The 26,885-nt window shown below is 43.5% G+C and overlaps 1 protein-coding gene across 7 annotated transcripts in view; it reads left to right on the forward strand.

The window, feature by feature from the left end:
- Positions 1–26,885, forward strand: part of RYR3 (ryanodine receptor 3) — a 1,751,462-nt gene that overhangs the window by 958,060 nt on the left and 766,517 nt on the right. For all 7 annotated transcript variants that reach the window (XM_069638568.1, XM_069638566.1, XM_069638573.1 and 4 more), the window contains 2 exons: positions 4,551–4,720; positions 19,645–19,865. In XM_069638568.1, coding sequence (XP_069494669.1) covers positions 4,551–4,720; positions 19,645–19,865 — 391 coding nt within the window. The remainder of the gene's footprint in view (positions 1–4,550; positions 4,721–19,644; positions 19,866–26,885) is intronic.

Raw genomic sequence — 26,885 nt, forward strand, 5'->3', positions numbered from 1 at the left:
CAACATGATCACATTTCTTGCTCTGCCAGCATGTCAGGGCCTAAACCGTCTGTTTTCAAACACTGCAAGGACTGCAACTCCAAAATGTCCTTCACGGATTCACACACTATCTGTGTGTGGTGTCTCTGTCTCGGGCATGATATGGAGCAATGTGGTTCTTGCCTAGCTATGAACCCAAAAGCGGTGAAGGAACGCTCAGCTAAACTGGTGCTCGGTAGACCACTGTCAAAATCCCTGGTGAAATCGGTCTCAAAGTCATTGGAGAGCAATACCAAGGGGCCAACCCCTGAGAAGCGTCGGGAGGGAAGACAACACAAAACATCTAAGAAGCACTCACACTCGAATAGCGGCTCCCACCACTATTCCTCATCATTGTCGCACACAAAGAAGCGCTGATGCAGTCGCGATTCTGATTCCTTGGATTATCAGGGTAAGTCGCATCCCCCAAAGGGTGCCACTAGGGACGAGTGGTAGGGCTTTAAAAGGCAGATGATGAAGGTCTTTGAGAAGGCCTCAGTTGGTACACCTTTGACCTCGATGCTGCAGGCAGATTTGGCTCTGACTGCGCCCATTCTGTCCAGCATGAATGAAGCCAAGGGCGGTCAAACGCCCTCAAGCGGGACCCGAAAGGATGAGCCTACTCCAGCACTGATACCATTGGCCACCCCCTCGGGCCGAGAAGCCCCTCGACTCGCAAAAATCCCACAAGATCGAACCTTCATAACGGATTTGAGATCTGTTTATTTTGACTCAATGCGGTTGATCTTTGATGAGGAGGGTGAGCCAATGCCTTTCGGTTTAGAACAGATGGGGGCGGCGGGTGCAGGCTTGGATCTGTTGCACAATTTCATGGCGGACCAGGCAGGGTTACTGGAACTCGAAGAGGGTCTCCATAATGCAAGTGGACTGGACACATCACCAGACGTCGAGTTTCAACAATCAAACCCATACGCACACCCGAACAGTCAATACCGCAAGTCGGTCGAGAAGGTTGTCATGGCTGTAGGGCTTAATGCTCCGTTGAAGCCAGTATTACAATACAATCTTACCAACATCCTCGACTGAGGTCTGCAGGCTGAATGTGCTTTACTGTTCAATGCCCCCATAGCGGACTCTGTCATGACCTTGTGGCACTGCCGTGTTTGACGCTGGCAGTTGATGCAGAGCTGACGAAGAAGTATAAGCCCGTGAGGGGTGATCTTCCATTCTTGATGGCCAACCCAATCCTGAGAGACTTGAGGTGCAGGCTGTAACTATTACGTCTAGGCCCTCCATGTTGAACCTCCCCACTGATAGAGAGTCAAAGGAAGTCAGCGCTTTGGCAAAGGAAGTGTTCGCCTCAGGGAGCATGGTGCTTAAAGCCATTAATGCCTCTTGTGACTGCGAAGTTCTCACATTTCCTATGGAACACCATCTCGGAGACATCAGACCATTTCCTGGTTGGGGAGGTAAGGAATGGTTTCTTGGAGATCATAGCTGACGGTAAGGAGATGACCTGTCACGCGCTCCAAGCTGGATTAGACACTGCAGACTGTATGGACCGCACAATGGGCACATCGGCGGCCCTGCGCAGGTCATACTACCTGAGGGGCTCATGGGTTTTCCATGAAATTCCAGTCCAAGCTGCTAGGTCTGGCCTTCAACGGAAAACATTTATTTGGCCCCAAAGCTGATGAGTCATTTGGAAAATTCAAATAATCTAAGCTGACAGCTGAATCCCTGGGGTTGGCTGTACAGCAGCAGCATCCAAGGCCTAATTTTGCCTTTCGATCGAGAGGACGGGTCGACAGGCAGGACTCCACCTTTCCAAGAAGGACACAACTCCCTCAGTCCAAGCAGGGCCAATGTAGATTCACACAACAAGGGAGAGGCAGAGGAGGGTGAAGACAGACTAGACTAGCTGCAGCATTGATGCCAGTCATGCCAAAAACATCTCTTTGAGTCCTACCCTCATACTTCTCTGGTTGAAGTGAGAGTCTCTGGGTTCCTGAGCAAATGAAGGAGATCACTTTTCTTTCCCGATCTTGCCACGTCCTACCAACTCTGCTAGAAGACATTACTGTACATTCACAAGCATGAGCGACCGCTGACAAGATCTATATTTTAAGCCCTTCTTTCAAACCGACACAAAAGATTCAGCAGAGCTCCTTTCTTTAAGGTACCCGGGATCTCTGCATGATATTTACAGAGAAGAGTTGTATCATGATGCGGTTGAGAAAATAAGAACAAAAGGAAAACCGATCATTTTTCAACGAAAAATGTTTCTGAAAATAGTTTTGAGTAAATGCATCTTACAAAGAACATAGCTCAAATGACAGGCTTATCCTCTAATAAGGGGTCAGAAACATCACCGGGAAAAAAGAAAGATAATTGCCAAATTAACAAAAATTGATCGATTGTAATGGTTTCCGTGAAGAACTGGTGCTTGTGTTATTTCCTGCTGTCTCTTGGGTGTTGGGTGCAAATGGTTTGTGCTGAAGTAGGACAACTTTGCTTTCAAAAAGTGGAGAGTATAAACTCAGGCATTTGACAGAGACCTTGATTTTCAGAAGTAAGTTATCTATCTCACGAGCAACACTTGAGCTGCACTTTTAGGCAATGCAGAACAGATCCATAAATAAGCTTGTGTCATGCAGGCCACATTAAAATTAGCATTCTATCCTCATCAATCAAATGGAGTGCTCTCCTTGTGCCCTCTCCACTGTCTTTGCCTTTCAGTCTTTACTGCAGTATTTTGTGCCAGATGCTATCAAGCCAGCCAACCTGACTGAAGACAGTTGCATTATTGCAGTCAGGCATATATTGCCACTACAATGAGAGTAGGTCTATCCATTAAGGGGATTAGAGTGAGAGAGCGAGTCTTTCCGATTTTGCATACTTGATGTTAAACAGTTTACGCCATGGCCCATGTGTGGTTTAGGGATGATTCATTGTCGATTTAGAAACATACATGTGTTATTTTGTCATTTAAATCATTAGCTTTTCCCCAAAGGTTTGGGATTTATTTGTTAGTTATTTATATACTGTAGAAGTTTGGCAGAGCCCATTGTGATGACTTCAGTCTTGGATACATTGTCCTGTAAAAAACTCGCTTGCATCCAAGAGGTAATATGGTCAAAGCAGTCCCCTATTATCATGTGCTTGGAGCATCCCCGGGGGACTGGTAATCTTATGTAAATTATGTATCTTTAACAAAAAATGTATTGTGCATTTGGGTAAAAGAAACCTTAAGCACATTAAAATAACACATACCAAAATTACAGATTTCGAAACATTACAGATGTCAAACAAAAGAAGGAGACATTTTAACATCATATCATAAATTACCATAAAATACAATATTAATAAAATGTTAATAAATACAATATTGGTGAAATGTTAGTTTGCCTTAGCAGTGTATTTATGACATTGATAATATAGTTAATTTAATTTAAGATTCTTAATACTTCATTCCATAAGTAGTAAGCAGCTGCCATTATAACCGAGGATTCTGCACGATATATGGAATTCCAGAATTGTTCTTCCCTAATCGACTACATTTGATTTACACATTTTCCATATCCTTTCATATATAGGCAGCACAATGAGGGACGAGTTAATACATGTCAGCCGTTTCAATTTAATTTTGACAGAAGCAACATAATGCATCCTCAGTGGCGATGCCTTTCCATGCACCCACATATTCTAGTGAAGGTAAAAGGTTCAATGGTAAATAAATGATAAATCTCTTTACGCCTGCAGAAGAGTATTTAGTGAGATATGTGCAGAGCGGTTGGGTACAAAACCTTCAGTTGAATACGCTTTATATCATTTTTTGGGCTAACTTTTCAAAATTGCAAATTCTATCCCACTCCCTTGCCTTTTGTTTTAGAACTTGGCCTCTGTTAAGTATATTTAATAGCATATCCATAGTTATTCCCAAATTTGTCAGTAGAAATATAGTTGTTTACTCTAATTCATATAAAAAGGTGTTCATGTTTTTTTCCAATCCCACAGTAGAACTAAATTATTTATTAAATACATAGGAAGTGAACAGAGGGAACAATTGGCACCCTGCTTGTAAGGCAATGTGTAAGGACCCACAATAAATATCTTCTTTCTCTGAAAAATGGCAATGAAACAAATCTGTGACTGTAGGGCAGATTGCAGTATGGCAAATAGTCTTGCAACAGAATTGTGCTCCACCATATCCAAAGCACAGAGGGATTAAACAAAAAGCTAGTCAGCATATCTTGAATGCAACCCAATGTAAGAGGATGTAACATGCCCTGATATTCTAGATGATGTTACTAGTGAAGGACTACCATGTTTTAATATCACTGGGAACATGATAATAGTCCTCTAGTTGGCCACATATACAGTGTTGAGAGAATGTCTTTTAAAGTAAATTCCAGGAAGCCAATATCCCCTTTCTCACTTGGGGAAAGGCCAAGGGAAAACTATTTCAGTGTTAGTACTGTGGGCTTCAAATGTTCAAAGAGGTTATATGTCATGTGCCTTGTAAAGTAAACACCAACAATTGTAATAGTGTGATTCATGTCTCTTTTCAGATGGTTCCGTCTTTGAGCCAGACATGTCTGCTAGCTTCTGTCCTGAACACAAAGCACCAATGGTGCTCTTCCTGGACCGCGTCTATGGTATTAAGGACCAAAGCGTCCTCCTTCACCTGCTGGAGGTCGCATTCTTACCTGATTTAAGAGCTTCTGCCTCTCTTGATACGGTAAGTCAGAGATATTAAAGTCTTGTATAGTAATTCCGGTCGTACCATGTCAGGAGTTTGTCTTTCTTCAATTTCCGATCCAGGCTTCTGTCATGCTGGTATCTGGCCTTAAGTTTGAAAAGACATTTTGAAATAACATTTTTAGGCTAAGGTTTTGAAAGATCAAACGTTTGAAACATCAAAGTTCTAAAAGTAGCCAAAAGTTTAAAAATACATTGCAAAATAACATCAATGAGAAAAAGTAAAAGAATGCGGAAACAAGGAGTTAGGGTGCGGGGGAATAAATGGCAAGGGTAATGAATGCTATCCCCAATTTGAAAAAAGGACATAAGCCTAAACCTAGAAATAGGACTGCAAGAAGCAAACAAGGAGTATGTCTGAGAAGGAGAAAGGGGGGAGCTTTCCACAATACAGTGGCAGTAGAAAATGGAATAGAAACTCATTGTTTGCAGTGTAAAAAGGGACAGGGAAAATGTCAGAAGCAAATTTCCATAAGGCCGCAATAAAACTCAAATACAAAGCAAACTTGAGCTAACAAATTAATGTTGAACACAGGGGCAATCTATCATTTAAATGGCTTGTTATCCCCCCACCCACATATGCTTAGTTTGCATTTTCTATTGGTTTGAGCTGGAGATTACTGGGATTTGTATACATTTTCTTAGAGAATATAGGTGATGGCGGAAAGGTAGCGTAGCTAGTTATACCTTTTGCAGACACCTGTGTTTAATCCACAGGGCACAGGTTTAAATCCTGGAAGAGGGAGCGCAACCGTTCTTGATTCCAAGCTTGATATGTTGTGTACTATTTAATTCTGCAATAATCACAGCTATTATTGCAGCACTAAGAAGTGGGAGGAATCTCTCGTGTAGCACAATATTTAAATAGGATAATAAGATCTGCTTAATTTTAGGAGCCAATAATCAACATTTTTAATGTAGGAAGCACATACAGACAAATGGGATATTTCTGTCTATTTCTAAGCAGATATTATGTGTTGACCTGTTTTCTTATCAAGTGACTTCGGTAGTGAATCATCAAAATACATATGTCTTGCCACAGTAACACTGCCATTTGCCGGAGTTGAGTTAACCACCTCCCATTGTCCCCACACAAAATGAGTGGTATCAGCGCGCGTATAACCCTCCCTCAAGACTTAAACTACCAGAGACTGCTTTGCCCATCTCAAAGGAAGTTGCCCTGTTCCACCTCCTATTATGGAGTATTCTATCCGAGATCCTTCTTCAAAGCAACTTTAAATGTACAAAACAAAGGACAATGAGGAGAGAGAATTGGTACTCCCTTCTGGGCACCAAGCGAGAGAAGTCATTCTTCATCCCATTGTGAGCATGTCATGGGGCTGACTGGCTTTTGGGGCTAAATCAAAGAACCATCCTCCGTACTGACAAATTATCCTATTATTTTGTCAGACATGGAAAAAACATTATTTTTCAATGTTGTATCAATTTGTTTGGTTTTAGAATAAACCTTTCACATACATCATCAAATATCAAAATGTAAATACTTATCCTATGTAAAAATTCCTAAAAATATTTCCTTTTATAGTATATCTTTTGATTATTAAAATTAATGAAACATAACGAAACTACGGAAATTAGAAAACAAGTAATAAAATGACTGCACATCCTTCATTTACGAAACATCTGTATACAATTAATCGTGGCTATACATAAAGAGATATGGTTTCCACTCATGAGATAGTTCCAGATCTCGTCAGAGTCCCTATTTTCGAATGTCTAAAAAAAATTGAAAAGTGAACAGTGCAATTTTTTTCTAACTCAGGGCAGATCACTAATAGCTGTTCAAGAGCTTCACAACTGGACCCCTTATTACAATACCTACACAAGCTAGGAGCATCTTTTACTTTCTCATGAACGCGGGTAATTGTGCGACTTGAAATTAGAAGTTGTATCTCTATTTTCTTTAAGGCGATTTCCTAATTTAAGCTGGTAAAAAACTGCACCTTTCTCAAATGTATGAGTAAATCTATACAGTTTGTAATTGGCAACGCAAGGTCTAGTCCATCTAGATCCAATCCATCAAATGGTGTTTTTCTTTAACTTGCTGAGGAAAATACCTCAATTCATTAGCACTATTGTCAATACTCTCCAGTATATTCTGCATCACGCACACCCAGTTTTTTTTTATGACAGGCACAACTGTTTAATCATTATTTCTTGTATTTACTCCTATGTCCCGTCCCCTTTCCTCCATACTGCATGGGTGTCCCCGTACAGGAACAGTACCAGAACCATTTTGACCCACAAAAATACGCTTTTCCACTTTAATTTAGAATGCGCTGCAACAGACGTCACCACGCCCAACTGGCCCCCAGCCAATGGCCCTCATCTCAGTCCTCTGTTCCACTCGGACGGGAACAGACCTGACCTGCCTTGCACCTCGGTACTAATTTTTGCTGCATAGTAGACCTTTTCCGTGTGTTTTTTTTCCTTTCTCCAGCATCCGTGCCTCGCTCCCCACAACGTATGTCGGTCGCAAGCGGGTGTGCACAGTGCTCCTCCTGCGAGGCATCCTTCCCTGCATTGGATTCCCACTTACTCAGTTTACAGTGTCTGGGGCCCGATCACAGGTGGGATTCTTGTGCGGTGTGCAACACGCTTACTCCAAGGTAATTGAAGAACCGGTTATCTGGGCTCTATTAACGGACATCGGTCCGAGGGGTCTGACAGCTCTATTACCAGGCTTAGGTCTGAGGGGATGCCTAAACATGACCAGACTACCGAGTGGTTGCCTCAGGATGTAAAACCTACCGGAGGACACTCTGAGGTCGGTCATAATACTGAGCCAAGTCTCGAGAGCACACAAAGGCTTAAAGTTCAGGGCTCTATACTGAGCAATGCATCTCTGTGCATTCCCCCGGTTCATAGTCATAATGTCGAAAAAATAATACCGAAATACAAAAATGTCGAAAAAAAAATGTCGAAAACAAAAATGTCGAATTTATATATATATAATAGAAAAAGTCAAATAGTCGAAACAAAAATGTCGAAAAAAAAGTCGAACGATAATACTAACAGAGCGAAGTGAGGTGATACTAATCGTCCATTTTTATGGGGGGGTTACCCCCCCCCCAACCCCCCGTTACCTCTACGCCGAAACTCTCCCACCACCCTCTCCACCACCAAACATAACAGTTTGCCAATCTGAAAATAAAGTACATTATGACTAACGAATACCACATAGAATCAAGGGTCATAGGGGTTAAACCAATGTGTGACACCCACGAGTAAAGAACCTTGCCTAAACACCAAATGGACAGATGACGGTTGTGGACAACTGTCATTAGCTGACAGAACCTGAGTCAGAGCAAACTGAAGTATATTCGATTCGGCTACGTCAGGCAAACAATAAGGTAATATAAAAAAATTATGTGACACGATATTTAAATTGTAAAATATATTATTATTAGTGTATGGAAAAGATAGTAAATCGTTTTTTTCTGTTACTTTAGATTGAACATGACAGAAAGGGTTGAGTACATAACCTCACAAAAAGGCGGAAAACAGCTGATATGGAACGGATACATTTATAATAAAGAATTGGAGAAAAATGACCGCTCGTACTGGAAGGTCATCGAATATGGGCGGTCAAAATGTGCCGCGCGTGTTATAGTTGCCAGTGCCAATACGAAAATAAAGGGGGAACACAATCATCTACCGGACAAAACAAAGATAGAAATAAAACAGACTCTCCAAGAGCTCAAAAGAAAGGCAACAGAAAACCCCGGTCAAGCAAGCGGATTGGTCATATCGACGGTATGTGACACGTTACCCACACACATATCTGCACAGATGCCTAGCGAAAAAGATATGCAACGCACAGTAAATCGCACAAAGCAACAAAAAGAAAATCTACCACCGGCACCTACAACGTACAATGAAATAGACATACCAGAAGCGTTTGCAGTGACAGCTAAAGGAGAAAAGTTCCACCATGCCACAGTTGATGTACAAGACGAAAAAATGTTAATATTTTCTACTGAAACCAATCTAAAGCATCTGAGTGAAAGTACCCAGTGGCAAGGTGATGCAACTTTCAAAGCCTGCCCAAACCCCTTCCAACAATTATATTCGATACATGGAACAATAAATAATAAACTGATTCCACTTGTTTATGTTTTAATGCCCAAAAAAAATGAGGAAACCTACAGAATCATGTTAAACACAATAAAGGACACTGTACCCAATTCTAAACCAACAAGCATAATCATGGATTTTGAATTAGCGCAGATTAAGGCATTTTCTTCAATATACCCTGATTCTAACATACAAGGCTGCTTCTTTCATTTTACTCAGTCGATATGGAAAAAACTACAAAAAATTGGACTAAGTAGCAAATACACAGAGGACAGCATATTTCAACATCACGTAAAAAAAATATTCGGATTGGCATTTGTGAAAAAAAATCAGGTTATAAATTTCTATGAACATTTGATTGACACTGACTATTTTAAAAATCATGAAGAAGAAAATGCAGACCTTTTAGATTATATGGAAAATACATGGATTGGACAACTAACAAGAAATGGAACCAGAAGAAGACCAAAATACACTATAAATTTGTGGAATTGTTACAATGCAACCTTGGAAGGGCGACCTAGGACGAACAATGCACTTGAGGGATGGCACAGCCGTATTAACAAAACGTTCAACACAAGTAATCCCAATTTGTGGCATTTTTTAAAGGAATTAAATCATGAACAATCACATCAGGAATTTCGAATCTCTCAAGCAATTTCACTAGCAAGCATAGAGTTAAAAAAGAAAAAATACAGAGACTATGAACACCGCCTAGAGCAATTAGTACGAAATTTTAATGAACATGACAAAGACAATTACCTTGATTCAATAGCTTACAATTTAAAATGTTAAAAATACTCACGTTTTTTGTGAAATATCCATTCCACCATGAGAATTCCAGGGAAAAACAGTAAAAATCACCACGAAGCAACATCAAATGAACCCAAAATGCAAAAAGTAACACAATGAAAAACACCATCCAACGATAAATCCACGATTGCGATCCGAAAGAGTGAAATCCAGGAAAGTAAAACATAAACGTCCCAAGAAAGTCCTTGCTAAAAAATCCACGATCCAACGAAAACATCCAACGAATCCAGGAAAAAAAATATAAACGTCCCAAGAAAATCCTTGCGAAAAAATCCTCGATCCAAGCAGAACATCCATCGAATCCAGAAAAAAAAAACCACATTGCATCCATTTGAAGGGGTAAAAAAAAATCGAAGATCCAAAAAAAAATCCACAGGAACGCAGGGAGACCCGAACACGATGAAACCGCGGCGAAAATGAACTTTAAAAATGGCGCCTACGTATACGTAGCGCAACGCAACCTCACGTAGCATGCTATTACCATATGTAAAAAAATGGACAATCTCTCATTTCTAAAACAATATCGCCATCTATTGACGAAAAAATATACTAAATGTTTAGCGTTATAGTTTGCAATTGTTAATTATTTATTTAAAATTGCAGTTTACATTATATATATATTTATTTAACTACTACTTTATATAGAATAATACATAGTACATGCTATTTAATTGCTATTTTTATTCAAGATTTTTAATGCTGTTACTATTAAAGAAAACATAATAAAAGATGTTTAGCAATAATAATAAAACATATTTAAACACTTACCTTGTATTAAATTCAATTCGAAAAATCGAAAAAAATTCGACATTTTTGTATTTCGACATTTTTGTTTTCGAATTAATAATTTCGACATTTTGTCTTTCGAAATTATTGCATTCGAAATAATGACTGGATACCCATTCCCCCCATATCTACCACAACAATGACATCAATTCACTTGGTAACACCAGGGGCGCAGTCACATTAATGATCTATTGCCTCATCTCCTTCAAAGTGGGCTACTCAGTCTCCTGCAAGGTCTGACAGACCTCCAGCACCAATTACTTGGAACACTTCTTACCCCCACACTCTGTCCGTAGGCTGAGGGAAGTGAACCACAGCCGAGACCCACAGGAGGTAGGACGCTGGTGGCTACCTGGACTCTGACAGCAGCAGGGCAACCTTCAGCCCCTCAGGCACCTAGAGCACAGGGGGAATGCGAGGAACGTTTATTCAACCGGTTTATTCACTTAATGAAGTCACAACAAATTATGGGTATTTTAAACAATCTCATTAAATAGGTTGTGCCTCAGGTTCAGCCCCTGCCTTCACCTTAGGCCAAGCCATCCATGCTGCCATATCCACTTCCACCACTTCCCTCCCCTCCGCCTCCACCTCCTCCAATAATACAGATGCCTGCACAGCCAATTCAAGCTGTTCCTGCTCTTCCGCAAGTGCAGGGTGAACCCGTGCCTCAGTCACTGGTTCCACTCCTGAATACACAAGCCAAGGCGCTAGTTCCCTCCAATGCAAGAGGCACCATGACAATGCACCTACATGTCAGGACTCTGACGAAGTGAGGAATGTGAGAAACCAAAGGGTGTCTCACCCACTAGTCCTCTGGGACTTGTCATCCAGGTGGCCAGGACATGGCCATCGCTTTGGATCCAGTTCCTGGGGGTGGACCAGTGCAGGAGGACCACCTGGGTTAGGGGTATTCTGGGAGTGGGGGTGAGACAGCCGATGGTGAGACACGGTATGCCCCTCTTTTTCGTTCATCTACCGCATCCTATTTTGTAGGATTTTCAGAAGTCCCAACCTCCCCCCTTTTTACACAAACACTGGGCCGAGGATGAGGGTGACTGAGAGTAACCAGACTACCTCTCTCACATTGTACTGGACATGTCCCGTTAATCGGGTCAGGCAAAGTCATGCACTTTACACTAAGTGCATACACATGATACCAGTTTGCTCTCCTCACACGAATAAAAGGCAACACCAAAAGACACACTCTGAGCAAGGCAGAACACTATTACGAGCAGAACTTCCGGGTTGAAGGCACACCTACTGAAGCAAAGCAACAGATCAAGGGACAAGAGCAGCAGGCCGAAAACCCCAAGGCATCCCTACTGGAGGTCATTGCCTCTGACGGACTCAGAAAGACACGTGGAGAAGGCCATATCCCACAAGTGAAGATTGCATTGTGTTTCAAGGACGCCAGCGACCCTCCCGGGTTGAGCGGCAGGGTTGGGGAGGCGGGGCCAAGTCTGTGGTACTGACCTGGACTCGTAAATTGTAAATCGCAAAACAAGAAAGAAGTGCACACAGCCGGTGAGTTGACAAGTGACCTGAGAGACCGGTGTGTGTTAAAGCAAATGAAGTAGCAACATTATATTATCACAAGTGAAGGCTGCACGCATGTGGACGAGACGCGAAAGGGGCAGACCTGTGAATGAACTTTGAAGTAATAGGCAGCTGTGAGATCAGCAATACTATGTAACGGAGTGGTCTCGTGAAAGGAGTAGCCCATTCGAAAGTCTCAGAGAAAGGTACATTGTTTGAAGCTAAAATGCGAACATACGGCAAATGTGAATTAAGTGAGAGTAAACGTGAACTTTGAGTTGAAGTTGTCCTGCGGTGGTCTGTGAAGTGAGCCACATATATTTGAAAACCTTCGACATCCAAAAGGGGTCCGATCCCGGCAGAGGGAGACCCGAAGTACAATAAGCTTGGGCAAGGGGGCCCCCTAGCAAGTTTGTGTGGAACTGTGAGGTAAGAGGTCTGAGCCCGGCAGAGAGGGACCTTTGTGAACTTTACTTTGGAATACAATTTTGAAAGTCACGAAAAGAGACTTTAAGGTGGGAGGCCAGACGGGCTGCGATTCACAGTTTGAAACTGCTTAGAGTGTTAAAAATAGTGCCATAGTGTGTTATCCTGCCTACAAGGACAGCCTTACTCTCTGAGGTTTAACGTGAGGAGGAGAGCTGGTCAAACTACCTTTATTCTTTTGAACACTGATTTTTCCTTTGCATACATTTTTCCTTTTTACACCTTTTTATACAAGAGATAGGGCAGGCATTAGGTTTTTGTTAACATAGGCCATTTTGATTTGACGGACTCCACTAGGACTGTTTTGTTTATCGTTTGATGGTTGAGACTACTCTCAATTTAGTTATAGGGCCAAATAGGAGTTTCTCCAACCCCAAAATTTTCAATAAAGGTTTTACGACTTGTATCCATTGTGTCAGTGTCAATACTTGTGATACCATTCCTTCCATACAAGGAAGCCATGCCTTCCTCAGCCAAGGCTTTTCACAACCGTTTGGAAGGGTTGGCAGATTTTCTGTGGGTTCCAATGCCTCAGCAGGCTCAGCCGGAAGGAGTTTTGGCAGAAATATTATCGCTACGGGCGACTAGCCAGTCTGGCATTCTTCTTCAGAAGAACATGTTGGAGGTGGCCAAAAAGGTGAGGGTGAAACCACAATCTTCTCAGACTGTCAACAAGCGTCTAGACCCTATATTCAGAGAAGTGGATGGGGAGACTATATTTTTGGTCTCACACCCACAACTGCATTTGTCTTTTTATTCAAAACCAGCTGCGTCATCTTCCACAGAAACATCTGCAGCTGTTTGCCTCTCAAAAGGCGACAAGCTTCTGGAATCATTTGGTAAAAATGTTTACCTCAATGTCGGCTTACACCTAAGAGAGGGAAATGCAGATGCGTTGCTCTCTGCAGCGAACCAAAAACTATGCAGAGAAATTAGTGACTTCCTCACAGAATTGCCTGTAGAGAGCAAAGCAGTGTTTAAAGCAGGATTGGTAAAGGCAAAGATCCTAGCACAAGACATGCTAGAAGCCTCAGTGTTACACATTGATATTGCAAGCAGAGGGCTATGTCTGGAGACAGACATGTAATGCTCAGCTTGGATGCATTCCGCCAGTTTTACATCTGACTTCAGGACAGGATTTTAGACCTTCCTTTTGAGGGTACAGAGCTCTTTCATTCCTCCACCGATGAGGAACTTACTAAGACTGGTACACAAACAGCTAAATCATTTGCTTTACTATCCAAGCAAGTGTCTAAAGGTTTCTCACAAGCTCAGGTCAGAACAGACCAGAGGCTCCAATCATTTAGTGGTTTTAGCGGATTTCAGGAAAGGTGGGCCCAGCAACTGGACCATTCCTCAAGCACTCATGAAACAGGAAACAGCAGCACACAGGCCCTAAGGGGTTCTTCACGCCCCCACCTCCTCACAAGCTTCAGAATCAAAGAAGCAATGAGGAAAGTGTCAGGGTCCACTTTACCCTGGTAGGGTGCAGACTGGCTTTACATATGCTTAAGTGGCATCATCTTCTTCTTCAGGACCCATGTGGCTACTTTCTGTGGTTTCCACAGGTTTCGACTTCCCCTCCCATCAAACCCTCCATCTTCTCTTCCCCTCCTTTAGATTGGTTCTCCTGCACTTCTCAAGGAAATCATGAAGCTTGTGAACGACCAGGCAGTGGAACCTGTCCCCCTCCCTCTCAGGGGCAGGGCTTCTACTCGAGGATCTTCGTGATCCACAAGAAAAACCAGGCGGGCTTGCAAGTAGTCCTAGACTTATCTTAGCTCAATCTTTCTCTTCCCTTGGAGACGTTCAAAATGGTGACACCAGCTCACATTGCCGAAGCTCTCTGCAAGGCAGAAAGTATGCGCTACCTGGACCAGAAGGATACTTACTTACATGTCCCCAACCTAACAGACAAATGTTACACTGCCATCATTGTTAGTACAAGGGCCTTCTGTTTGGCCTGAACTTGGATCCTTCAAGTTTTTGCAAAAATAATGCATGCAGTGGCATCCCTCTTCAGACAGAAGGGACATCATATATATTGCTACATGGACGACTGGCCAATCAGGTCCAGCTCTCCCGAGGAAGTGACTATGACAAGCCAGAGGCTTTTGAAAATTCTATCCGACCTAGGATTATCCATAAATCTGAAGAAGTCAGAGCAGAATCTAGTATTCCTAGGGACAAGATGTGACACGCTTGCTGAAAGAATGTTTCCTACACAAGAGAGATTCAGGGACATTCGCGCAGCGGTTGGGCATTTTCTTTCCATGCCATCCAGCCGGCACTTGCAGGGCATCCTGGCGCACTGTGTACTCACAATTCCCCTGGCCAGACTCAAAATGCGAGCTATCCAGATGCAGTTGGCAAGCTCATGGGACCAGGAATCAGGAAGCCAATCAGACAGGATCTCCATTCTGAGCTTCCTGGATCAGGATCTAAGATGGCGGACACACAAGTCCAATGTAATGATTGGAGCTCCTTTCCAACATGCCCCACCTTCAGTGATGATTACTACAGATTCATTGATGGAAGGTTGGGGGCCAATCTACAGTCACATTCAGTTCATGGTAAGTGGTCAAAATGGAGAAACAGCATCACATAAACTACCTAGAGCCATTAGCCATTGCATTAGCTCACAGATCCTTTCAGCCAATGATACAGAACAAAACAGTTTTGGTCGGGTCAGACAGCTCCACAACTATGTATTATGTCAACAAGCAGGGAAAGACCAAGTCCCCAGTTCTATGGAAACTAGCAGTACAGACTTGGAACTGTGCGGTGGTTCAGGGGATCTTCGTCACAGCAGTTCACCTACCAGGAAAAGGCAACTCAGAAGCAGACAGATTGAGCAGGCTTGCAACTACTTCTCATGAGTGGAAGCTCAACCTAGAAGCCCTGAGGAGGGTTATGCTCTGGAGGTGGATCTATCTGTTTGCCACGGAAAAAAACAAATGTCCTCTCGTTGCTTCCTGGACAGGCCAGGGCAAAAAATCTCTAGGGGCCGCATTTCAGATACAATGGGACCATCTCTCAGGTTATGCCTTCTCTCCAACCCCCTTTATTCAAAGGGTGGTTCGCAAGATCTGGATTTCGGAAAACTGCAGGATTATTCTGATAGCGCCTTATTATTATTATTATTATTATTATTGTTATTATTATTATTATTATTATTAAGAGTGGTTCTCTGATCTGCTCCATCTGTCCCAGTCACAGCCCATTCAATTACACACAGGCAACATCACCTATTAACGTAGCAGAAAGGGTCAGTGATTAATCTGGCTCTGGACAAGCCTGCCCTCTCAGCCTGGTTCCTGAAGAGCTAATGTTAGGACATCTGGGTCTGGCACAACAAAACATGCAAATCATTCAAAATGCTTGTAAGGAGTCTATCAGGAATCAATGCAAAAGCAAAGGAGTCTATCAGGAATCAGTACAAAAGCAAATGGGCTTGTTTCTGCTTTTGGGCTAAAGACATAAAGTCAAACCCCTCTCATGCTGCCTGGAGGACGTGCTATCTTTTTTTAACATATCTTGCACATATGGGGTACACCTACGTGCCGTACTTATCTGACAACTATTGGTGCATATCAAACCTCACACAAATTACTATTCTCCTCAGCTAATCCAGTGGTTAAAAACATCTTCAAGGGTTCAAGGGTTAACGAGAATGTATCCTCCACTAACCAGACAGCATCCCGTTTGCGACCTTAATGTGGTTCTAGCGGCTCCGGCTCATAAGCCTTTTGAGCCAATGTCATCTGCCGATATCAAGTTAATCACCTGTAAAATGGCCCTGCTAGTGGCATTAATCTCGGCTCAATTAATTAGTGAAGTTCAAGCCTTTTCGGCCAAGCAAACCTACACAGTATTCCATAAAGATGCACTGCTTTTACGAATGCACCCTACATTTCCACTAATAGTCTCTTCATACTATCTTAGCCAGGAAATTGTGCTGCCCACATTTTTATTCCAGAGCCCATATCAGAGGCAAATAAACTGATGCTTTGTCTAGATGTTCATAGGACTTTAAAGTTCTATTTAGACAGGACTAACGAGTTACGAAGTCAGATGCTTTTTTGTCACTTTTGGAGGCTCCTCCCTTGGCTCCCAGGCATCAAAAGCCTCAATAGCTAGGTGGATTGTATCTGCAATTACAGAAGCCTATAAACTTCAAAACAAGCCCCATCTGAAGCGGATCCATGCTCATGCGGCAAGGGCCAAAGCCACGGCTGTGATACCAAGGCAAGTGCTGTGGGATGTAATCAGCAAGGCAGCTACCTGAGCATCCCCATCTGCCTTCTGTACACATTACTGCCTGGATACCAGTGCCAGGTCAGATGCAGCATTTAGTCAAGCAGTGCTGAACAATCTGTTTGCTAACAGCTCCCAAAAACATACATTTCAGCATCCTCCCAGTTTAAATTGTGGGTTGTAATTGCCCATGCAGTATGGAGGAAAGGGGACGGGACGTAGGAGTCATAGAAGTTTACTCATAGTAGTGACTGAAGTACTCCTAGACCCTTTTCCTCCATATGACCCACCCTCCATCCCCCAAAATAAAAAGTTGCCAATATGGACCGTCTCATTTCCGATGCTGCAAAGGGGACCGAGGTGAGGCACCGGCGGTGAGTGGGGCCAGCTAGGGGTGGTTACACACACCACCACGCCTCTGCATGCTCTAAATTAAAGGGGGAAAGCGCATTTTTTCAGGGCAAATTTGTTCCGTGCCGTCCCTGTACAGGGACACCCATGCAGTATGGAGGAAAGGGGGCTATGGACTAGGAGTGCTTCAGTCACTACTATGAGTAACTTTCTTTCTGTTTTAATAAGGAGCCTATGGGTGTGGGGGTGGAGGAGCACCTTGTTTAATAGAAGTCGTGATTCCACTTTTTGTTATGTTATGTGTTATGTTATATTATGTTAATTAATTTATTCTGCTCACCAAGGGCCCAGAGGCATACGGGCGCACAATTAAGGAAACAGGTGTTCAACATAACAGAACATACATAAAACAGCCACCAGTCAGACTGCAGGATGTACAAACATAACCTTAAGGGCGCTACCTAAACAGGTTGATCTTTAATTTCTTCTTAAATGTTTCCCTTGATTCAATCCCTCTGAGGTCTGGCGGGATCGTGTTCCATGCCATAGGTGCTGCTGCACAAAAGGCACTTTTGATGCCCATTGCCGGTTTAATCCTGGTACCACCAATAAATTGGTATCATTGGATCTGAGCGATCTCACCACAGGTTTTCTTCTCAGGGTTTCCGTCAGATATACAGGGCTACTGCCTGCCAGACACTTGTGTATTATAGTCAGCAGGCAGAAGGATGTTCTAGCTTCTATGGGAAGCCAGTGCAGATTTTTTCTAGCCTCAGAAATATGGGCTCTTCTGTTTAGTCCTTCCACTGCTCTAACTGCGCTATACTCCTACGTCCCATCCCCTTTTCTCCATCCTTTATGGGCGTCCATCAGGAGGGATGGGAACAGAACCTTTTCTCCAGAAATAATTTCCTTTCCTTTTAAATTTAGACACGCGGCCCTGGGAGCATGCGCTCCTCTGACCTCGCCCATCTGTGCCACACCTCAGTCCTCTTTTCTGTGTCGACGGAAGCGGGTCAACTTCTCCAGCGCTCGTGGATGAGGCTCTTGGCCCATAATTCCATGCGTTTTTCCCTAATTTCTTTTTAATTCTAAAACTCTTTTGAGTTATATTTTGTTACAGACACACCGTGCACGAGTGCCTCGTCCGCCGCCGGCGGCGCATGCCGGCCGTGGCAGGCTTCAGTAGGTGCCCGTCTTGTGACGGTTCATTTCCTACATCGGAACAGCATGCCCTCTGCCTCCAGTGTTTTGGAGAAGGCCACGGGTGGGACAGCTGCTCGGCGTGTAACGCACTTACTCCCCGGTCTCTAAAGAATCAGTTGGCGCGGTGGAGGGAGCTGTTTGCCAGGTCTCCACTGGACCACATAAAGTAGTAGTGATTTCTTGATTATGACATATGCTACTATTGATCCTAATGCAAGGAACAGGTGGCATTTCTGTTTTTCTAATATTAACCATGTGTACCCCTCCTTACTATATATTTGACAATGCCATGCACCTTTATTAAGTGTTGTTATAGAACTTTTAGCAAATAATATGATTACACAAAGTAACTGATAACAAATAAAACGAGTAACATAAATTTATACATAGCCCATATCGAAAGCAGTTTCTCCATTTAGCCTTTGACTTTTTAAATTATACTTATTTATTTTGGGTGTTTATTGAGCATGGCTCTAGCTTCGAGAAAGAGGTCAATATGATTGCACGTTAGGGGGCAACGTTTCAACAGGACTGTGTTCATTATAGTTTAGCAAGGAGCGGTGAGTGGGAGGTGATATGAGGTCGATGTTCACCGTGGTTTGAGTTTTCATCTCTGTGTGGAGGGAGGGGGGGGCATCTTGCCTGTAATATTGCAACCGCTTGCTGCCCTGTCCTTGACTCTTTTTAAGAAATTACCAGAAAGTTAAGTGCTTCCTCTGTTTCCCACACACATCCCTCTGTGTTGGTTGTAAAGTGGACAAAGTTAAGCAACCATAAAGCGACACAATTTCGTAAAATACATCTCACTATTTTAAAACCTTAAAAGCAACAGTTGCCGCCTTACATTCTCTGGTTGTTAACAGTTAAGGAGTTCACAATATTTTTTTATGAATTTGTTTTTTAAACCTTTTTTAATGTTAGCAGATTTCTCTCCCCAAGGTCTAAGGTACCTATCCCATGACCATTCAATTACCCCATGCAACCCCAGACCCTTATCCATGTACTGCCCCCCAACCACCCTGTATCTGACAACTTAATATGGTGTTCTGTTCTAAGCCACAATGCAACGGTAGTCTGTTTTCTTTCTATACACCTGCATTTTAGGGAAAGAGAAAAGACTACCAAATGGTTGTGCCTTTTAAAACTATGCAGTAGGGCACTGCAGCACTGGTCATACAGTGGAGTGTTGGTGGGGCCAGGAACAGCATGGCAATGGTATTTAGCAATCACTCCTGGATCGTTGTTGGCAATGGCCTTGCAAATATTTCAGCATAATAATGGAAATTCGGCCAAAGGTCATTCGTGACATGCAATTCCTTACAAATATCCGCCTTCTTGCCTAACCTGATGGTTGTTTCCCGTTTGCAGGCTGCTCTAAGCGTCACTGAGATGGCACTTGCCCTGAACCGCTATATCTGCTCTGCTGTGTTGCCCGTGCTGACGCGCTGTGCACCCCTCTTTTCTGGCACGGAACACTATGCCACTCTGGTTGACTCAACGCTTCACACAATCTACAGGTTGTCAAAGGGTCGCTCCCTCACTAAAGCTCAAAGAGACACCATTGAAGAGTGTTTACTCGCCATTTGCCAGTAAGTGCCATTCCTTTTCTAGCCTCTCTTTACAAGTTTCATGAGTTTGTTTTCCTGTGGTACATGTCCTTGTGGTCCTGAATTATATAAAATGTTTTAAAATCATGTTGCATCACGTTCTTTCCAAATGTGTTATTTGTTTAACTTTGCACTCTGCCAACTAGTGGATCCGGCCTTTCATTGGGTGCCCCAATCAATGCCGCATATCAGCCTTATCACAGGATGAGAATGCCATGAACGCCCATGATGGTCAATCTTCTGGGAAGGACACCAAATAGCAAATCTCTTCCACTTGAGTCCGTAGCATTTCAGAGTAGACAATGCTCTAGCCTTGGCGAGAACTTAAGGGGAGTTAGGGGTTCAGATAAGTATTGTTACAACTCACTCGCCATACTCCAATTCTTCTTAGGATTTGGCAGGTCTTCTGAAGAGGGTCTGAGGCGCTCATTTTGAATTTTGCCATACTTTTCTATGCCCCAATTTAGCTTGCTTGGTCTTTTGAAAATATGTGTGTTATTTAAAATTCACGTTGACACGGTCGGTCATGTAAAAATCAATATAATTTAAAGCTAAAATGATGTCATGAGCCTTTCTTTCTTCAAAGCATTTTGAAAAGAATAGGCACCCGTGATCACCAGTCCACAGATTGTATCTCCTTCAGTGATGATGGGGCACTTCAGTATAGATGGGGCGGGGAGCTGGTTCCAATAGCAGGGGCGTTACCAGGGTGACCATTTCAGAGCAATACAATGCCCACAGACCATACCATTGGACATACGCATGTAGACAGGTTCCTTGGTGGCACTCTGGGTGGAGATCCAATGCACATATATTCCTTGGAATTTTGGATAATTATATGTCGGAATGCCCGTGACAACTCTAATGCAAAGTGTTCAGGCACTTTTTGCACCACCCTGTGTTGAGGATGCTTCATTCACGAACCCAAGGGGGAAGTCTAACTCCCCAGACAATAAAGAAAGCCAAACATCATTTGTTGTAGGTAACGTGGTCAGAGCAACTCACAGGTAGCGGTAGTAGGTAGGTAGACCGAGAGGAACAATTAGTCTACACACATGACCCTAGAAAATACACTGCACTGAGATACTGAAAAATAATTACTTTATTTACGTAACACATATAATACTAAAATAAACAAACTCTCCTCCTGGGATCTCTGCCTTCAAACCAGGACCAAAAATCCAGTGAGGAAGACTTCAAGGAGAAGCAGGAGCCTGAGCAAACAGCTTCCAGCAGCGGGGTGAACAAAAGAATGCAGCAGCACGGCAGTAAACATTCCAAAGACTGAGAAAGCAGTTTCCAGCAGCAGGAGGCACAAGACAATTCGGCAGCATGCCAGCAAACGATCCTGAGACCCGGGAAAACATCTTCCAGCAGCAGAAGGCACAAACGAATGCATCAGCATGAAAGAAAACGGTCCAGAGACAGAGAAAACAGCTTCCAGGAGCAGGGTGAACAAAAAAATGCAGCAGCACGGCAGTAAACATTCCAAAGACTGAGAAAGCAGTTTCCAGCAGCAGGAGGCACAAGACAATTCGGCAGCATGCCAGCAAACGATCCTGAGACCCGGGAAAACATCTTCCAGCAGCAGAAGGCACAAACGAATGCATCAGCATGAAAGAAAACGGTCCAGAGACAGAGAAAACAGCTTCCAGGAGCAGGGTGAACAAAAAAATGCAGCAGCATAGTAGCAAACAGTCTGGAGACCGAGAAAACCGCTTCCAGCAGCAGGAAGAGCAATAGAATGCAGCAGCACGGCAGCAAACATTCCAAAGACTGAGAAAGCAGTTTCCAGCAGCAGGGGGAACACAAAAATGCAGCAGCACGGCAGCAAATGAGCCTGAGACTGAGAAAACAGCTTCCAGCTGCAGGGTGAACAAATGAATGCAGCAGCAGGGCAGCAAATGGTCCGGAGACAGAGAAAACAGCTTCCAGCAGCAGGAAAAACAAAACAATGCAGCAGCAAACATTTCAAAGACTGAGAAAGCAGCCTGCAGCAGCAGGAGGAACAAAAGAATGCAGCAGAACAGCAGCATCCGATCCTGAGACTGTGTTGCAGCTTCCAGCAGCAGAGAGAACAAAAGAATGCCTCAGCACAGCAGCAGACGGGCCTGAGAAAGAGAAAACAGCTTCTAGCAGCAGGAGGAACAATAGAATGCAGCAGCAAACTGTCCCAGGATGGGGACAATGGCTGGCGGCACCCTCAGACATCCCAATCTGAATATCTGGTGGGTAGTTCAGACTTCAACCAGACCTCTAGGCTTCTGCACCGACCTACAGCCAACCCGAAGATTCTGGTGGTAAACGGTGGGTGGCAGCAGTAAAATGGCCCCAAAATGGTTCTGGTATCGAAGGCTCGACCAAGCAGATGTGAGGCGACTTCAGGAAACTTCACATGGCCTGGTCTGGACCTCCAGAGGCCAAAACCCAAACCCCGACATTTCCAAATTGTACCTAGACAGTATGACCAGGTAAGGGCTAAAAACTGAAAAAAGGGTGGGAATCGCTGCACAATTTTCTTCAGGATGTCCACAGATCTGCTTCCTCCTTGTTGCAGAACGGAAAACCAGGAGAGTGCAACAGGGTCAACCCAAAGTCGAAAAACCTTTGTGCGAAGGGGCTAGCTCAATGCCTGTCAGCCAATCACTAAAAGTTGGCGAACCAATCAGATCAGTAGGACTGCCACTCAGCCTTAGCCACCCCCACAACATCATCCACAATGGCAAACCCCCATCTACGGGCAAATCTCTGTCAATGGAGGCCTTGTACACGAAGGACTTTCCGAAAAAAAACATGAGCAATCATCCTCATCCACGGCATCGTCCATGAAAGCTCACTTGTCGACGAAAAATCCCAGTCGATGGAGAAAGTATCGACTGCGAGAGATCTATCATCGATGGTCAATTTACTGTCTACGGGAAAATCTTTGGCCTTGAGCGGGCGTTCATCAACGGGTGGTGCACCGTCCATGGTAAAGACCATATTAACTCCAGAATGGTCCTTGTCAACAGAAGATCATCAAACTGAGGAAAGCGACAAACAGGCCCCTAAAATACCACATGGTTCGGGGCCCAATACTTTACATCTCTCTCCAATAAAGGAAATGACAGAATTACCTGATATAATTCTTTAGGAAAATTTCTTAGATGTTGAAGAAGTCTGTGATAGACCGATGTCAGTGCCTAAGGAAAACAGCCCTCCATGGCAAACGACTTCCAAGGACACCATGGATATCTTTCAACCGTCCTTAATGCAATCTCTGAAGAATAAAATGGATGAATTCCAGAAAAGGCAGGAATCTCACATAACTCAACCTTTTAGGATACAAGCCGATCAGGAAGATCCCAGCATAGCCCATATTCGACTTAACCAGCCAGTACCAAGAGGCAGAGAAGGATTTCCTCGCCAAGATCTACCAGGGCGCCATCCCTAGTATCAATTCATGCGGAAGACCCCTATCCATGACAAGATCCAATGGAAGATGCCTATCACAACTTCTCTAAACCAGATACACAGACTTAGGAGTCAGAGGAAGGAGAGATTCCTCAGGACTCACCTTAATAGGACGCAGATGCATGGGAAGATTACGTCATAGAAAATCAGAAGAAGCAAGACTCACCAGGGAGCTCATCATCACCTGACGATATCACATTATTCTGTTCTATTGAGACGAGAGGATAGCTCAGGAGCAATGTGTTTACCTTGGAAGCAAGGCAACGCAGAGCAACACAGGTTTGAATCCCAGTACCACGCTTAGAGACTGGTCTCCAGTAGTAAGTGTGTTAAAACAAGATTATTAAAGCCGCAAAGATGTATGATCCCGAAGTTTCAACAGAAGAAAATAAATCTGTGTTGGATGAACACATAGATAAGAGGAGAACGACCACTGCTATACCCATACTAGATACCATATGTGATGCAGGAGAGCTAATACTTGCAAACCCACTCTCAACCCTGGCTACAACAGTTAGGCCTAAGAACAAATATAAGGCACCAGAGGATGCACCTCGGTCACCCGAAACCAGATTCTGTTATAACGGTGGCAGAAAGAAGCATACTAATCGTGCTTCTCTACTCACAGCCCCCCAGACAAGGAGGGCTGGAAACTGGAAGCGGTGGGCAGAAATGTCTCAGCTTCAGTGTCACTCTCCATCAGAACAGCCAATGCCCTCGCCATGACAGCCAGATATGACAGAGAACTATGGCATAAGATGACCAATTAATGTACCATCTGCTACCAGAATTTCAAGAGGAGGCCTGAGTGATTGTTAAGGATGGAGAAACACTTTCGGATCACATGATCGATTCTGCAATTGATGCAGCGGAATCAGTATTACGGCAACTGGCATATGGATCAGTCCTCAGACACCAAGCCTGGATGAAGGCTACTAACATCCGCCATGAAGTACAGGCTCACATTTTGTACATGCCATATGATGGTCAAAAATTGTTCGGCAAGAAAATCGATGATTGCCTAAAAGTGATCAAAACTGATACGGACACAGGCAGGTCTATTAGCTCACTGAAAGACAAGGATCGAAAAACCTTTAGTTCCTTTTGTGGAGGAGCAGGAACATTCTGTACCTCTTCTAACAGGCCCTATTCCTCACCGAGGTCAGCATCAGTGAACCTGCCCTCATCAAGGTACCAGCAGTCTTCCACAAGATACACTGCACAGAGAGGCAGACAAGGCTCAGGTCAATCGAGGGCCCAAACGTCCAAGTGGATTCGACTTACCATGGGCTCCCCTCCCACAGGGCACCCCAGTGGGAGGAAGGACCAGCCACCATTTATACCAGTAGCAGAGAATTACCTTGGACAAGTGGGTGCTTCAGATAGTGAGCAAAAGGACACACAATGTAGTTCTTGAAACTACCATCAATGTTTCTACCACAAGCAACCAACACACCTCATCTGGTACAGATCAAGGTGGAGGTATGCAAGCTACTACAGAAGGCTGCCATAGAAAGAGCACCAGTCTCTCAAAAAAAGAAAAGGCTTCTGTTCCTTTTTTTTCCTAGTAAAGAATAGGAACAGCCAATGGTGACCTATTCCAGACCTGCGCTCTCTAAACAAACATGTGAAGTACCTGAAGTTCAAGCTAACCACCTTAAAACAGGTCATACAAGGTCTGGCGCCAAGACTATCTGAGCCAGATCAATGCTGCTTGATGCAGTTGATTCTTCCTCAATTCTTCGAGATGATGTGGCATCCTCTTAGAAGGAGCCATCAATGCTGAAATCAGCACCGGGGTTGGTGATGACATAGAGATACATTCCCAGGTGAGAACAGAATTCATCAAATCATTCAGATTAATCATCGACAATTATAGAGACCCAGTCGCCTTCCTTTTCAAGCCCTTCCCTGGGGCACACAGACTTTCCCAATGAATGTATTTTGGAAGAGACCAGACTCTCTGATTTAGCCAGTGACTTGAAGACTTGAGTTGCCTAGACAATGCCCCTCAGCTTGACCTGATGCAGATGAGCCCCTATGCCCACCCGAACTTGGTGTACAAGGGCACAATGGTAAAGTTTCCTGTAATACGATCTAAGGGAAATTGTTAGAAAAGGTCTCCAGAGAAGCCTGTCCTCCTTTTCATGCAGCCTTAAAATACCTTATCATAGAGCTCTGGCAAAGGCAGTGCACTGCAGCAAAGGTTCATAAAGAGCAGGTAAAAAAATACAGACCTGCACCTACAGACCCAGATTGTCTCCAAACACCTGATTATGGAGAAGCTTGTTGTTCAGGCAGCTCTTTATATAGCAAAATCAGCAACATTTCAGACCCTTCCCCAGGTAGAGAAAGTAAGAAGGTTGACACCATTGCAAAGAAAGCTTTTGCCTCAGGGAACACAGCCCTCAAGGTCAATAATGTATTCTGTTCTCTTGCAAAGTATTGTCACATTTTGTATGCAGTGATTTCTGATCTGCTGCCCCTCTCCCTGAAGGAGGAATCAGGGATGGATTTAATGACCTAATTACTGATGGAAAGGAGGCAGTATGCCTAATTGTCTCCAAGTGGTGCTCACAGCTGCAGATTGTGTGGGCCAATCTGTGGACACTGGTTTGGTAGCCAGGGGGTTCTCTTGGCTTATGACATCGGGGTTGAGGCAAAGCTCCTCGATAAGCCCTTTGATGGGGAGCTCTTATTTGACACAAAGGTAGATGATAGCCTGAACATGTTTTCTAGCTTCTGTAGCAGCTGTTAAGTCTCTGGGAGCAGCAGTGAGACAGCAACCCACTTAAACATTCGTGCCAGCTTGGAGAGATCGGCCCTTTCAATATTTCAGCTGTTTTTGTCAAAGGAGCAGGGTCTAATCAGTCCCTGGAAAGGTGCATAGAAGGTTCACCAGACTGGTATAGGAAGGGGTGGCAAGGGAGCACACACATCATCGGGTACTGTCCCCTCTGGGTCCCCATCTACAGCAAAACCTCTTTGAGTAATAACCTGCACCTAGAATATTTGTATAAAAGAGTTCTTCTTATAATCTTATATCAAGTTTGTATGTAAAACAAATTGCTGTATGTGCTATACAGGGTAGGCACTTTTACCCAGTGCCAAAGTATGAAACTTACAAGAGAAATATTCACTTAGCAATAACGTGTAAGTTCTTTTATTTTTTTATTTTTTTGGGATAGTTTACAAAATATTTTCTTGTGGATAAATAATTACACTTTCATATTGTCCCACGAGGAAAAGATAGTCTTTCCCTCAAGTTGAAATTATATTTCAGTTTTATAGAGCCTCTTATACGTTTACTCTGAGAAGTGTGTCAAAATTCCAGTAATTGCACTTTTTTGTCACCCAATGGTTTTATTTTTCCTATTGCCATAGTTACACTTTCGTATTGTACCACAAGGTAAAGGTAGTATTTTGTCAAGTTACAATTTGGTTACGTTTTAAAGAGCCTCTTAAAAATATCCTATGATAAGTGTGTAAGCTTTCCAAAGATTACACTTTCTTGTCACACATGGACTATATTTTTCTTTTTGCCTGCAG

Source organism: Ambystoma mexicanum, chromosome 14 (assembly GCF_040938575.1).
Source record: "Ambystoma mexicanum isolate Mex_15411 chromosome 14, UKY_AmexF1_1, whole genome shotgun sequence".
NCBI classification, from domain to species: domain Eukaryota; kingdom Metazoa; phylum Chordata; class Amphibia; order Caudata; family Ambystomatidae; genus Ambystoma; species Ambystoma mexicanum.